At 39.0% G+C, this 14,433-nt stretch overlaps 1 protein-coding gene across 1 annotated transcript in view; it reads left to right on the top strand.

Annotated features, from left to right (window-relative positions):
• LOC122112644 (phospholipid-transporting ATPase IB-like) overlaps positions 1-14,433 on the top strand; it is a 112,018-nt gene that overhangs the window by 41,618 nt on the left and 55,967 nt on the right. Inside the window, exons 19-24 of the mRNA XM_042685505.1 lie at positions 807-876; positions 1,536-1,620; positions 3,036-3,175; positions 5,671-5,809; positions 10,422-10,486; positions 13,776-13,948. Of these exons, the coding sequence (XP_042541439.1) occupies positions 807-876; positions 1,536-1,620; positions 3,036-3,175; positions 5,671-5,809; positions 10,422-10,486; positions 13,776-13,948 (672 nt within the window). The remainder of the gene's footprint in view (positions 1-806; positions 877-1,535; positions 1,621-3,035; positions 3,176-5,670; positions 5,810-10,421; positions 10,487-13,775; positions 13,949-14,433) is intronic.

Genomic DNA, 14,433 nt, shown 5'->3' with positions numbered 1-14,433 from the left:
GTGCTGGGGAGCTTTTTCTGGTGTCCAGAACCACTGTGGGATCAATATGGTGCCAGGATATAGAAGGAGTGGGAGTCCAGGAGATAGGTTTGGTAAATCCCAAGTAGGCTTTACAGGGTCTTTATAGGAATTTGATTTTTTCTAAGGGAGGCATATTAGTTATTAGCAGGAAATTATTATCCGCTTTGTGTTTTTTTTTTCAAATTCTCTTTTAATTTTTATTTTTCTAATTTTTATTATTATTAAGTAGTTCATTTCCTATTTACAGCACTTTTGCGTGTGTGTGTGCGTGTGTGTGTGTGTGTGTGTGTTGGTACCAGGGCTTGAACTCAGGGCCTCATGCTCTCAGTTTTCTTTGCTCATAGCTGGTGCTCTGCCACTTAAGCCATACTTGCAGCCCAGCTTTTGGCTGGGTAATTGAAGATGGCGATTCAAAGCATGATTCTCCAAGTCTCAGACTCCTATGATGCTAAGATTATAGGGAGGAATCACCAACACCTCAGAATTGTCTTTTCATTCTTAAGTAGAACTAGAAAAGATACTGCGGTTTATAATTAGAGCTCGAGTTTGTTTAGTTTGTTTAGAAAAAGGAAATAGTGGCCGTTGAAGAAACATGTTGACCTTTTCACTGTCAGCTAAGGACTTGAACTACTGAAATTCTTTTGATTAGCTTTTTGGTTTTGTGTGTGTGTGTGTGTGTGTGTGTGTGTGTGTGTGTGTGTGTGTGTTGGTGTGTGTCTCTGTGTTAGCACCATGTACTGAAGAAAATGGAAAGTAATGATACTTTAAAAAATATATTGTTCTAGCAACAGGAAAAGAATGTCTGTAATTGTCCGGACACCCATGGGCCAGCTTCGGCTCTACTGCAAAGGGGCAGTAAGTATTACGATTCAATACTCACTTAGAGGCTTGAGCCACTGGGGCCTGGCTGGTAACATACTTTTTATACTGCTGGATATTTGATACCACATTCATCTATTTCCTGTGTTTTGCCATAGGTCTGGATTTTTGGGAAATGGTGGGGAAGGGAGCAGTTCTAGGACTTGAACTCAGGGCCTGGATACTATTCATTTTGCTCAAGGCTATCACTCTACAACTTGAGCCACAGCGCCACTTCCAGCTTTTTCTGAGTGGTTTATTGGAAATAAGGCTTTCTTGCCTAGGCTGGCTTTAATCTGCAATCCTCAGATCTCAGCCTCCTGAGTAGCTAGGATTACAGGTGTGAACCACTAGCAGCCAGCATCATTTAGCTTCTTTGTATAACCTATCAGCAGAGAGTAACCTTGTCATCTGAATCTCACATAGCTGGAACCATTTGCAGCCCAATCAGCAACTATGACATTTTAGCTTAAAGTAGAGCAATTCAACCTTAAAATCTTATCTCTGAAATTCAGGAATTGTCTTTTCCTTGTGGCTGCTCCAACTCCTCACACTTCTTAGGACTAACAAGATTCTCAAGCAGCATTTGGAATTTGGATTTGAATCTTTGTATAAAATGTTAATCACAAGGAGTCTTTTTTTTTTAAATAATATAGGATGCAGTGATTTATGAGAGACTTTCAAAAAATTCTGAGTTTGTGGAGGACACATTAAGCCATCTGGAATATTTTGCTACAAATGGTAAGTGAAGGTTCTTAGAGTCCTTTTGGAAATATTGTTTTATTTTAAAAAGTGAATTTCTTATTATTAAGTAGCTGTACAAAGGAGTTGCAGTTCCAGAACTCAGGTTATAAGTATAATGCATTTCGGTCAATATCCCTCCTCCCATGGCTCTGCCCATCCTTCCCTATCCTGTCCCTACGATCAAGTTCAGTAGTTCAGTTTTTCACACTGTAATTTGGATATTTCATTACAGTCTTATCCTTTCATCCCTCCATCCTCTCTACCTCCCTCCTTCCCTCTGTTCCTTCCTTTCCTTTTCTTTCTTTCTCTCCCCACTCTATCCTTCTCTTTTTTCCCTCCCTTCCTTTCTTCTTCCCACCGTCCACTTCCCTTTAGCTTTCATTTTGTGCCAGCACTGAGGTTTGAACTAAGGAACTCTCACTCTTGCTTGACTTTATTTTTTTGCTCAAGGATGGTGTTCTATCACTTGAACCATACCTCCACTTCTAGATTTTTGAATTTCATAGACTTTTCTGCCTGGGCTAGCTTTGAACTGTGATCCTCAGTTATCAGCCTCCTGAGTAGCTAGACTTACAGGTATGAGCCGCTGGCACCTGATTTCATTGGAATCCCAAGATATAGATGTTCTGTACACAGGCTGAAATATGTAGAAACATACAGGAAGAACAGTATTATACAGAGCAACAACTGCATGTATTCTATAGACAGTTACTTTCTAAGGAATCTCCAAATATGGATATTTTTTCTGAGTCGTTGAAGTATAGTACACTTAGTTTTTAAAAAAATTTTTTCTCACAAAATCTAGTTTAAATTAATATTCTGAGCCGGGCACTGGTGGCTCACGCCTGTAATCCTAGCTACTCAAGATGTTGACATCTGAGGATTGCGGTTCAAAGCCAGCCCAGGCAGGAAAAGTCCAAGAGACTCTTATCTCCAATAAACCACTGGAGGTGGTGCTGTGGCTCAAGTGGTAGAGCACTAGCCTTAAGCTGAAGAGCTGAGGGACAGCACCCAGGCCCAGAGTTCAAGCCCCATAACCGACCAAAAAAAAGCTTATGAGAGCTCATCTTAACCAATAAAAGCTGGACACAGTGGCATATACCTGTCATCACAGCTATTCAGGAAGCACAAACAGACGTACTGAATATCAGACTAGCCTAGGGAATCAGTGGGATTCCCTATTCAAAAAATAAAGTCAAAAGGGCTTAGAGGTATGGTTCAGATGGTAAAACACCTTCCTAGTAAGTTCAAGGCTCTGACTTAAAACTCTAGTATGACAAAACCAAACCAAAAAAAAAAAGTACTGCCAAAAACAATTTAAAAAAGAAAATGCTTTTGGATATTTTTCCCCCTCATGTTCAACTTTTCCCTGGTTGCTAGTCATAGAACTATGCTATGCCATGATCTCGCAGGTCTGAGAACTCTCTGTGTAGCTTATGCTGATTTAACTGAGGAGGAATATGAGCACTGGCTGAAGGAGTATGAGAAAGCTAGCACCAACTTACATGACCGAATTAAAAAACTGGAGGATTGCTACGATATCATTGAAAAGGTAAGTCAATTGAGAGCAACACATGAAGGAAATCTACTTGCCAGTGATATAAAATCAGTGAAAGTTTGGTTGGTGGGTTTCTTCCAGCTGTATCAAATTGTGTTTCTGAATCATATCCTGAAACTGCTTCAGTCTTACAACTGTTTTTGTACTTCTTCCAGTCAAAAATTTGTAATGCTCATTATGGAAAATAAGCTAGAATAATGCATAATCATCTACAGTGCTGGAGTAGTGAGCAGGGTCTGATGTAAACACTTTCAGCCTCTGTCTTTATATGTGTGTGTTCTTATTTGTTCTGTATTATGTTACATATGTTGAAGACATACATTCTGCATTACAGTTAGCATGTGTACACCACATGCTTGAAGCATGAATTTTTCACATGACAAATTGGGAGCACTTAACAATAAAACATCGGGAGCACTTTTCACCCATATCGTTGAATAGTCTTATGAGTTCTAATGTAAGTTTGAATGCATTTGTATTGGGTGTTCTGTGTGTTCCTTTTCTCCAGGGCAGTGTTATGAGTTGGAGAGTATCACTAAGAGGTCATAGTGAATTTATTTCTGCTAGAGCCTCTGAAATTTCATTGATCTTTAGGCAATCTTTTCCTTAGATTCTTGGCTTAGAGTTCTTCTGTTCCTTTGAGCCAATAAACTCTGCATTTTATTCTTAAAAATGTTTAACCAGAACATAGTTAGCCCTAGGAGGGACTAACTATGGGGGTATTTTCTGGCCCTCTTCCAAGCTCTTAGGCCAATACCTTTGCTTCTTATTTTCCCCTTAGGAAATCATACGATTTTAAATTCTTTTCTTGTTGGGGGAATGGTAAGGAAGATAATTTCTGTATTTGAAATCAAGAGTCCCATTAAATATACTGTAACATATCATAACTATGTTCACATTTGCATACCCATCAAACAATGAAAATAGAAAAGTTTCAACATTTCCCACAAAACCCCACAACCATGATTATTCACACGGTTCTTCCATTTCTCCACATCTAGCCCTATGCAATTACCCATCTGCTTTCTATCCCTTTCAGTTTGCCTCTTTCAGACAACTAGAATTATAAGTAACCCCTCTGTACATCACCTTCATAATAAGTTTTTAAAAATTATTGAAAATTATAAGTGGACTTATATGCTATGCATTCTTTAGTGACTTGCTTCCTTTTTTGTTGTGATTTTTTAATTCATTTTGGCAAATATTATATGATTAGAGACATAAAGGCATTGTGCCTTTGTGTTCCTCTCCTAAGAATATCCTCCTTTGGTCTCACTGTGTGTGAATGCCTAGAGTCCTGTATGACTTGCTCCTTTCCCCTGGCTTAATACTTTCATGGTTTATCCATATTGTAGCATGTATCAGTACTTACTTTATTTTCAATTCTGAATAATACTCCATAAGAAAGATGGGCCACATATTTAACCATTCATCTGTTCACGGACATTTGAGTTATTTCTACTTCACAGCTATTATGAATAATTTCAGGCAAGCATATACTTTCAATTATCTTGGGCATATGCCTACGAGTGGAATTGTGAGGTCATGTGGTAGCTACATAGATAACTATTTGTGTAGCTGTAAGATTGTTTTTCAAAGTGACCACACACTGTTGTATACTCTCAGTCCTAGCATATAAAGTTCTAATTTTTTCCCATCTTCATCAACTCCTGTTACTGTCCTTTATTGATTATAATCATCCTACTGGCTATGAAATTACATCTCACTATGATTTTAATTTCATTTCTTTAGTGATTAATATTGAGGGTCTTTTCATATGTCTGTTGTTTATTCATCTGTCTTCCCTGGGTAAATGTCTATCAAATAGTTTGGCCGTGTGTGTGTGTGTGTGTGTGTGTGTGTGTGTGTGTGTGTGTGTGTGTATGTGTGTGTGTGTATGTGTATGTATGTGTGTGTGTGTGCTGGTCCTGGGGCTTGAACCCACAGCCTGGGTGCTATTCCTTGAGCTTTTGCTCAAGGCTAGCACTCTACCACTTGAGCCACAGCTCTCCTTCTGGCTTTTTGGTGGCTAATTGGAGAAAAGAATCTCATGGACTTTCCTGCTTGGACTGGCTTTGAACTGCAATCCTCAGATCTCATCCTCCTAAGTAGCTAGGATTACAGATGTTAGCCATTGGCACCTGGCTTTTGTACTTGATAATTTTCCTTTCTTACAGTATGTTTTCTCTGAAATGAATACGGTAATCTTGCCTTTTGTTTGTGTTAGGATGGTACAATATATCTTTCTCCATCCCTTCCCTTTTAATCTATATGTGTCTTTATCTTTACTGTAGGTTTCTTGTCAATAAGAATGTCTGCATGCTGGATTGCTCTCACTGTAGTACAAATAGAAAAATGAAAAGAATGGAAAAATGTATGGACATACATAGAAGTTACATAAACAATTAGGCTGTATATCTGTGTTTCCTAATTCATTCCATCTTATTTTTGAACCTTTAATTAGTAATACTCTCTCAAAAAACATCTAGGACTTTATGCTGCTTGGAGCCACAGCCATTGAAGATCGTCTTCAAGCCGGCGTTCCAGAAACCATATCAACTTTACTGAGAGCAAACATAAAAATTTGGGTGTTGACAGGAGATAAACAAGAAACTGCAATTAACATAGGTAACAGGTGTAAAAAAAGGTGTTTGGTTTTTTTTTCTTGTTTACTGGCACTTGAACTCAGGGCCTCGGTGCTGTCCCTTAGTTTTGCTATTCTACTACTTGAGCCACAGCTCCATGTCTGACTTTTTGGTGGTTAATTAGAAATAAGAGTCTCACAGACTTTCTTCCTGGGTTGCCTTCAAACCTCAATCCTCCCCTTCTTGGTCTCTCCAGGAGAGAGACTGGCATGCATGAGTTCCTGGCACTCAGCTCTTTACCTCTTTGAAAGAGCAGTGAAGAGGGTGGTGGCTGAAAATCTTGAGCTTTGTACTTAGAAGGACCAGAATTTGAACCTGAATCTTTTGTTGTACTTTTATAAACTGGTGCCTTTGAGGATAAGTTTTTCAACACTACTTTCTCATTACATGGAGATAATCACAGTACATCCATGGGTTACAAGAACTAAATGAAATGGTACTTGTTCTTTCTAAAGTATTGGGCAGAGTGAAGACATTGTGAACACTATTCACTGCCTGCCTAAATATAATGATGGTTTTGAGCATCATTTGAGTTATCACCAGACAATAATTATATACACAGGGTGGGTCATGGTCAAGGAATACATTTTGACTAGGATTTAGCAGGAATTGATAGGCTAGGATTTGTTTGTGACAGTGGTCACAGATGAAAACAGACTACGTTCAAATGTGCTGCATGTTTTCAGACCAGCATGGAATTCTGTTACCTTCTGAGAGCTTCTGATAACATGCCTCAACAATGAGCTTCTGAGCTGGGCACCCGTGGCTCACGCCTGTAATCCTAGCTACTCAGGAGGCTGAGATCTGAAGATCACGGTTCAAAGCCAGCCCGGGAAGGAAAGTACACGAGACTCTTATCTCCAATAAATCACTAGAAAACTGGAAGTAACGCTGTGGCTCAAGCAGTAAAGTGCTTGCCTTGAGCTGAAGAGTGCAGGGACAGCACCCAAGCCCAGAGTTCAAGCCCCACAACTGACAAACAGCAACAACAACAACAATGAGCTTCTGCTCTGTGCCCTAAGTAGTCACATGCCGTGACAATTAGTGTATCAATACAGGCAGAGAATCCCTAATCCAAAAAGCTGAAACTGAAGACAGTGGAAACCCTGAGACTACCAACATGATAGCACAGGGGGGAAATTCTGCACCTGACCTCAAATGCACTAAAAAATACTACATAAACCTGGTGCCAGTGCCTAAAACCTAAAATCTGAGCCAGTCAGAAGGCTCAAATCTGAGAATTTAGGTTCAAAGCCAGCCAAAATGGGAAGATATATGAAAATCCTATCTTCAATTAACCAGCAAAATGCTGCAAGTAGAGAGAGTGGCTCAAGAGGTAGAGCTCCAGCTTTAAGCGAAAAAGCTGAGGGACAGCACCCAGGCCCTGAGACTGAGCCCCAGTACCAGCACACTCACAAAATATACTATATAAAAATTACCTTTAGCTGGGCACAGGTGGCTCATGCCTATAATTCTAGCTACTCAGGAGGCTGAGATCAGATGATCATGGTTCAAAGCCAGCGGGGCAGAAAAGCCTGTGATACTTTTTTTTTTTTGGGGTCGGTCGTGGGGCTTGAACTCTGGGCCTGGGCGCAGTCCCTTAGCTCTTCAGCTCAAGGCTAGTGCTCTACCACTTGAGCCATAGAGCCACTTCCAGTATTCTGAGTGGTTTATTGGAGATAAGAGTCTCACACAAAGGAGGTGGCAACAATGCTGGATACAAAATGTACTCATTGCCTTGCTCATGTAACTGTAACTCCTTTGTACAGTATTTTCGCAATAAAAAACTTAATTTAAAAAAAAAAGAGTCTCACGGACTTTTCCTGCTTTGTTGGCTTTGAACTGCAATACTCAGATCTCAGTCTCCTGAGTAGCTAGGATTATAGGATGAACCACTGGTGCTTGGCCCCTAAGACTCTCATCTCCATTTAACCACCAGAAAACCAGAAGTGGTGCTATGGCTCAAGTGGTAGAGTGCTTGCCTTGAGCTGAAGAGCTGAGGGACAGCACCTAGGCCCAGAGTTCATGCCCCTTGACCAAAAAAAAAAATACCTTTAGGTTATATGTGTAACAAATACATGAAACATAAACATAAAATAAAACACATTGAAAGTCATTACAATTCTTTGAAGTTTACAGTCTCTGACATTGACAAACCACTGCAATATTGCAACCAAAAAAGCAAAAAATGTGCAGACTTTGAAGTACAAATTGAATGTAATGATCATTTCATTTGAAAGAAAGAAGCCTGCATTAGGAAGTTTTAGATGATCCAATAATGAATGGAAAGGACAAAAATTTCAGCCTATGTTTTCCTCGTACTTGAACAGATGGTAGTAAAGTAGGCAAGCAGACATTCTCAATCTGTAGCAATCAGAGGTCACTTTTGGTTCTTTGTGTCTGTACATGTTTGGAAAAGCTAAAAAAAAAAATCATACCATATACATTTCCGCTAAGAATGGATTTCCCATTGACTAAGAGATTTATAAACTTATAAGAATATAGTATATTAATATCCAAAAGGAATTAAATTCCAACCTATACAAAACAGATTTATGTGGAGTCAAGTACTTAGAAAAATTATCCCAAGAATACTCCATTATTGATGTGCAAAAGTTTATTTTCCAAACTAATTTATCAGCTAGGTACTGGTGGCTCATGACTATAATCCTAGACATAAAAAAATTATAATAAGCCAGTTACCAGTGGCTCATACCTATAATCCTATATACTTAGGAGGCTGATATCTGAGGATTGCTGTTGGAAGCCAGCATGGGCAGGAAAATCCATCTGACTTTTATCTCCAATTATCCACTAGAAAACCAGAAATGGAGCTGTGGCTCAAAGGTAGAGTACTAGCTTTGAGCAAAAAGGTACAGGGACAGTACCTCGGACCTGAGTTCAACTTCTATGACTGACCAAAAAATAAAATTAAATAATTTTTTAGGGTATAATAAAAATAGCCAGGCACTGGTGGCTAATTCCTGTAATCCCAAATCCTCAGGAGGCTAAAATCTGAGGGTTGGGGTGTGAAGCCAGTCTGGGCAGGAAAGTCCATGAGATTCTTATCTCCATTTAGTCACCAGAATCCTGGAAGTAAATCTGTAGTTCAAGTAGTAGAGTACTAGACTTGATTAAAAAAATTTAGTAATATCACATAGGGCCTGAGTTCAAGACCTAGGACTGGCGTGTGCCAGTCACACACACACACACACACACACACACTCGTCATAATAAAATAGTCTAAAGAGTAAGCTACTGGACAACTTTGGAGTTTAACACACAGTTGTGTACACATACCATCTCCTTAGGGTGGTCATTAATTCTCAAAGATAAAAATAGAACTTGTAAGAAGGGAGAGACATGCTGTTCTGCCTTGCTCAATATTTGGCAGACTTTGCTCTTAGTATTAAATCATTGCCTGTTATTATTTTGTACAGCAAGGTTCATTCCTTCCCTTACTCAATCTCTCAAATCCTGTCCCTTTAGGAACATTTGGGGGGGTGGGGGATAAGGGAGGAGGAAGCAACTGGCTAGTAGGCGTCTTCTCAAAGACCTGTTCCATTTGTTTTTAAATCATTTCTTGTATGAAGGTAAATAATAGTGAGGGCAGTGTATCTCAAGGAACAGTTTCATTCTAGTTAGAGATGTGAGCTTGTATTTGTACCTAATAAAGACTCTTCCCTTAACTAATCTTTACTTTCTTCTAATGCTCTTAAGAGTTTGTCTACTCATCATAACAAAGTTGAGATAGCAGTTTGATAGAGTAGAATTTGACTTCAGAGTTAGAATAATTATAAAGTCTGGATTTAAGTACATGTCTAGAAATAATAAAAATCCAAGTCTACAGAAATGTTAAAATGCATCTTTATTCATTAGGTGTAGTCAACTTCTAACACATTTATTTATTTTTTTGTTTTGTTTTGGTGGGTCGTGGGGCTTGAACTCTGGGCCTGGGTGCTGTCCCTAAACTCAAGGCAAGCACTCTACCACTTGAGCCACAGCACCACTTCTGGTTTTCTGGTGGTTAATTGGAGATAAGAGTCTCAGGGACTTTTCTGCCTGTGCTGGCTTTGATTCATGATCCTCAGATCTCAGCTCCTGAGTAACTAGGATTACAGGTGTGAGCCACCAGCACCCAGTTCTAATACATTTTTATTTAAGTTGTATACTAAGATTAAAATGAACATTTTCATTCCTTTTCCTTACACCTTGCTTGGTTTTTTTGTTATGGGATACTAGGCTTTGAAATAGCCACAGTGCAGAGAGAGAAAAGGAAAGAGGGGAAAGAGAGAGAAAGCAGGAGAGAGAGGGAAAGAGGGAGGGAGGGAAGGAATGAAAAAAAAGCAATATAATAACTCAAGAGGCTGAGATCTGAGGATGGCAGTTCCATGTCATCCTGGCCAGGAAAGTCTGAGAGATTGTTATTTTCATCTAACCACCAAAAGTCAGAAGTGGTGCTCTGGCTCAAGTGATAGAGCCTTGAGTTCAAGCCCCAAGACTGAAAAAAAAAAAAAAAAGAAAATATAAAAGAAGAGGTGCTTATGGAAAACATTGAATGTTCAAATAGGACATCTTTATCATTCTCCTTACAGCCTATTCCTGCAAACTCATATCAGGGAATGTGCCTCGTATCCATATGAATGCAAATTCATTTGAGGTAAGTGATTTAAAAAACAAACTCAATTATTAATAAAAATTAATAAATATAAAGTAATAATAATAAAATTAAATATTAATATTGTTACTGGCAGGGGTATCTCAACTCCTTAAAAATTTATGTAAGATTACTTTGAACTCAGACTCTAATCCATTGGAAAGTCTTGCTTTTCCCCAATTTTTTTTTGCCTCCACATCTCTAAATTCTGTCAGGTTGCTGCTGCTTTCTGCCTCTGGTGAGTTCTCGTGCTCCAACCTGTTTGAGACTTTTCCTTTGTCACCACCCGGACGCTATACCAAATCTAGGACTCAGATCCTTATTTTTTTTTTAAGGGTATCTGTAACTGAAGCTACTCAGAAGGTGAAGATAAGGAGGATGGCAGATCTAGATCAGCTAAATATGAGTGAGATCATTTCAACTTACAAGTCAGACACAGTGTTATGCACCTATAATCCTAGCTACTGGGAGGCATAAGTAGGAGGATTGCAGTCTCAGACTGGCTGGAGAAAAAAACACAAGAACCCTGTCTGTGTCATATTTCAATCTAATTCTTCTTCTTTTGTATTTTTTATTTTTTTGATCTGAGACTGGGACTCAAGCTCAGTAACCTGATGCTTTTGCTCTTTGGCTAGCACTCTACCAACTGAGCCAGACCTCCGTCTCAACCTAATTCTTATGCTTGCTTAGTCTTTCAGATGTTGATTTTTCTTGTGTTTTAAAATTACTTGTGAGAAAGCAAAACACAGCTCTTGCTCTACGGAGCTCAGTATGAGTGACCATAGCTCTAGAACATGGATTCAGATTATTCTGGATGAGATTACATGTAGTCACAAAGCAGAAGAAAGTCTCTGGTCAATGCATTTGGCTAATACATTAGTAGGGGCATCATGTAATTGAGTTACAGACGAGTAAGGAAATCTCTTACACAGATTTAAGATGTTAACATTCTAGCATTATAGGGTCAGTTTGTTAAAGTTTAAAAGTACATTCTAAGAGTTGGGGCTTGAACTCTGAGCTTGGGCGCTATCCCTCAGCTCTTCAGCTTAAGGCAAAGTTTTACTTAATAGTCACAAAGATGTTCAATGCGACAAAGAGGCTGGTAATAAATAGTCCAACAGAACCTGTGCAACATTCATCTCTGCATAATCCTGAGGTTCTAGTCAGTCTATCTGCAGTATATTCAACACTAATGTGGCATTTTCAGAGAAATGCCCCTTGCTGACTACCCCTCCCATTTTGTATATGAGGAAGCCAAATGTATTATATTCCCCTGTACTACGAAGGCTCATTCCTAGGATCTGGTTAATATGAGGCTGAGTGGCTGAGAAAGTCTTGGAGAGTGGGAAATAGTTTTAAAAGCCATTAAGGAAGAAGTCCCTGGGTGACTCCTGTGTTATCAGCCATTATAATTCAAGTTCTGAATTTTCCTCTCTTCTACCCTTTCTCTCGTACAATGGCATGTGATGTGTGATGGCTATACCTAAAGGATAAAATATTCAAGATCACAGAATAGAGTGAGGTAAAATGCTAAGGGAAGCGGTGCCCATATCTTAAGTTGAGTGATGTCTGTCTTTGCTATATAAGTCAGTGTGACCGACATCTTTTTAGATATCTACTCTATCTTCTGTTTCCATCTACTAATTATTTTTCAAAAATCCCCTGACCTTTCTGGTTTGCTATAACATACTTCTGTATTTCCCTAATGATGTGAATTTGTTCTCAGGAACACAGCACTATTGATTGAGAGAGCATGTAATTCATCTGTTTAAAATGGATTTTAATATATGCACAGATACGTGTGAAAAACCCTGCAATAAATTTTTGATTGTTTTGTCAACTCTGAAAAAGATTCTTGAGCTTCCCCCCATTTTTTTGGTCCTAGGCAAGCACTAATCTTCTGTCTGTGTGGATTATTTCTGTCTCTGTTTGATACTGAATTTTCATATGATCATCCGTACATCAGTTTCTTTCATCTCTCATTAATTTCTTCTATATTCTAAATCACTTTGTGTGTGTGTGTGTGTGTGTGTATGCTGCTCTCAAACTTAGGGCCTTGACCTCTAGCTTAGCTATTTTGCTCAAGTCTGGCACACTCTAATTTTCACTCAAGGCTGGTGCTCTACCACTTGAGTCATCCTTCCACTTCTGGCTTTTTGCTGGTTAATTGTAAGTAAAAGTTGTGTGGACTTTTCTGCACAGTTTTTTTTCAAGCAACAATCCTTAGATATCAGCTTCAGAAATAGCTAAGATTACAGACATGAGACACTAGCACAGGGCTTTTTAAATCACTTCTTTTCCAATAAAATGGCTGAAATTAGAATGCTGGTAGGCATCTTCTAACTAGACAGTCTAGTGGTTGAATTTGTCACTTCTTGTGATATCATATGCAATTCTCTAATCTGACTTTGTGATAGAGCTAGATTCTGTATCTGAATTTTGATCCACTTCCCATCGATTGTTTTTGTTGGAGCATGAAGTCTATACCGGTAGTGAGGTTATGAACTAGCTGGAACTTCTTGTTTGTAAACTGTGGCAATTAGCATGATTTTACCAAAACACATGCCATTGGCATACTTGAAAGAACAGGATAGGTTATGGCTAGGCTGCTTAGTGTCAGGATATACCACTCCTTCTCCTGCTACTGCTACTCCTCTGCGCCCCTCACCTAGGCATTGCCTGCCTGGAAATGAAATGCCAGGCCTGATCCATTACCATCTATATCTATAACCAGCACCAATTGGCAATGACAGAGCCATTCAAATCAATACTGTGGAGCGGAGGGAGACACTTCAAGCAATCTTTTATTTACTTTTTGGCACCAGTTTAGTGATTTTTGTTTTGGTACCAAGAATTGAGTGAAGGCCTTTGCATTTGCCTAAGCATACATTGTACAACTGAGCTATATCTTCTGCCCCATTGGTGATTTTTTTTTTTTTAATGCTAGCATTAGTTTTTGAATTCAGGTCCTTGAGCTCTCATTTGGCTCTTTCTCTCAAGGCTGGCACTCTACCACTTCAGCCACATCTCCACTTCTGGATTTTGATGGTTAATTGAAGTGAAGAGTGTCATGAACTTTCCTGCCTGGGCTGGCTCAGGCCTCAGATCTCACCTCCTCTGCGTATCTAGGATGATAAGTATGAGCCAGCAGTGCCTAGCTCCCTATCAGTAAGGTTTATAAAAGAAGAATGAAGCCAAAGCATACCTCAGCCCACTAGCTTTATTCAGGTGTCTATTCATTTATATTTAAAATGAGCAACATAAAGTTACTTCTTTTCCTCCTCTGTTTTAGGCAACAAAACAAATGATTGATGAGAATTGTCAAGAGTTTGGCTGTATGTTAGGCAAAGAGAATGGCGTGGCCCTAATCATTGATGGCGAAACATTGAAACATGCCCTCAATTTTGACATTCAGAGGAAGTTCCTAACTTTGGCTCTATCCTGTAGAACAGTATTATGCTGTAGGTAAGAAGACATTCGCTGCCCCTGCTACTGTATACACATTACTCTTTACAGAAAAAAAAATATATAAACAGAAATAGAAGTTTTGTTGAGGAAAAGTTGCTACTTGGAAAATTTCTATGCTCAAACTGAAATGCAAAAGTCTGTATTTTATTCTATTTGTCAGGATTAAGATCTACTAAAGATTGGGCTGGGAAGGTGGCTTAGTGGTAGAGTGCTTACCTAGCATGCATGAAGCCTTGGGTTCTCCTCGGTACCATATCAACAGAAAAAGCTGGAAGTGGTGCTGTGGCTCAAGCAGTAGAGTGCTAGCCTTGAGCAAAAGAAGCTCAGGGACAGTGCCTAGGCCCTGAATTCAAGCTCCAGGACTAGAAAAAAAAAAAGGTTTACTAAAGATTAAATTTAGATTACTAAAGATTAAAGATTTACTAAAGCAAGTTATAAATTTTCAGTGATAAAAGTGCTTGTTGATGTCTGGCAAGACAAAA

The sequence above is a fragment of the Dipodomys spectabilis genome, unplaced genomic scaffold (assembly GCF_019054845.1).
Source record: "Dipodomys spectabilis isolate Male_0828 unplaced genomic scaffold, ASM1905484v1 ptg000095l, whole genome shotgun sequence".
In the NCBI taxonomy this organism is placed as follows: Eukaryota; Metazoa; Chordata; class Mammalia; order Rodentia; family Heteromyidae; genus Dipodomys; species Dipodomys spectabilis.
Note: the sequence above shows the minus strand (reverse complement) of the source record. Positions and strands in the feature narration are given on the sequence as shown.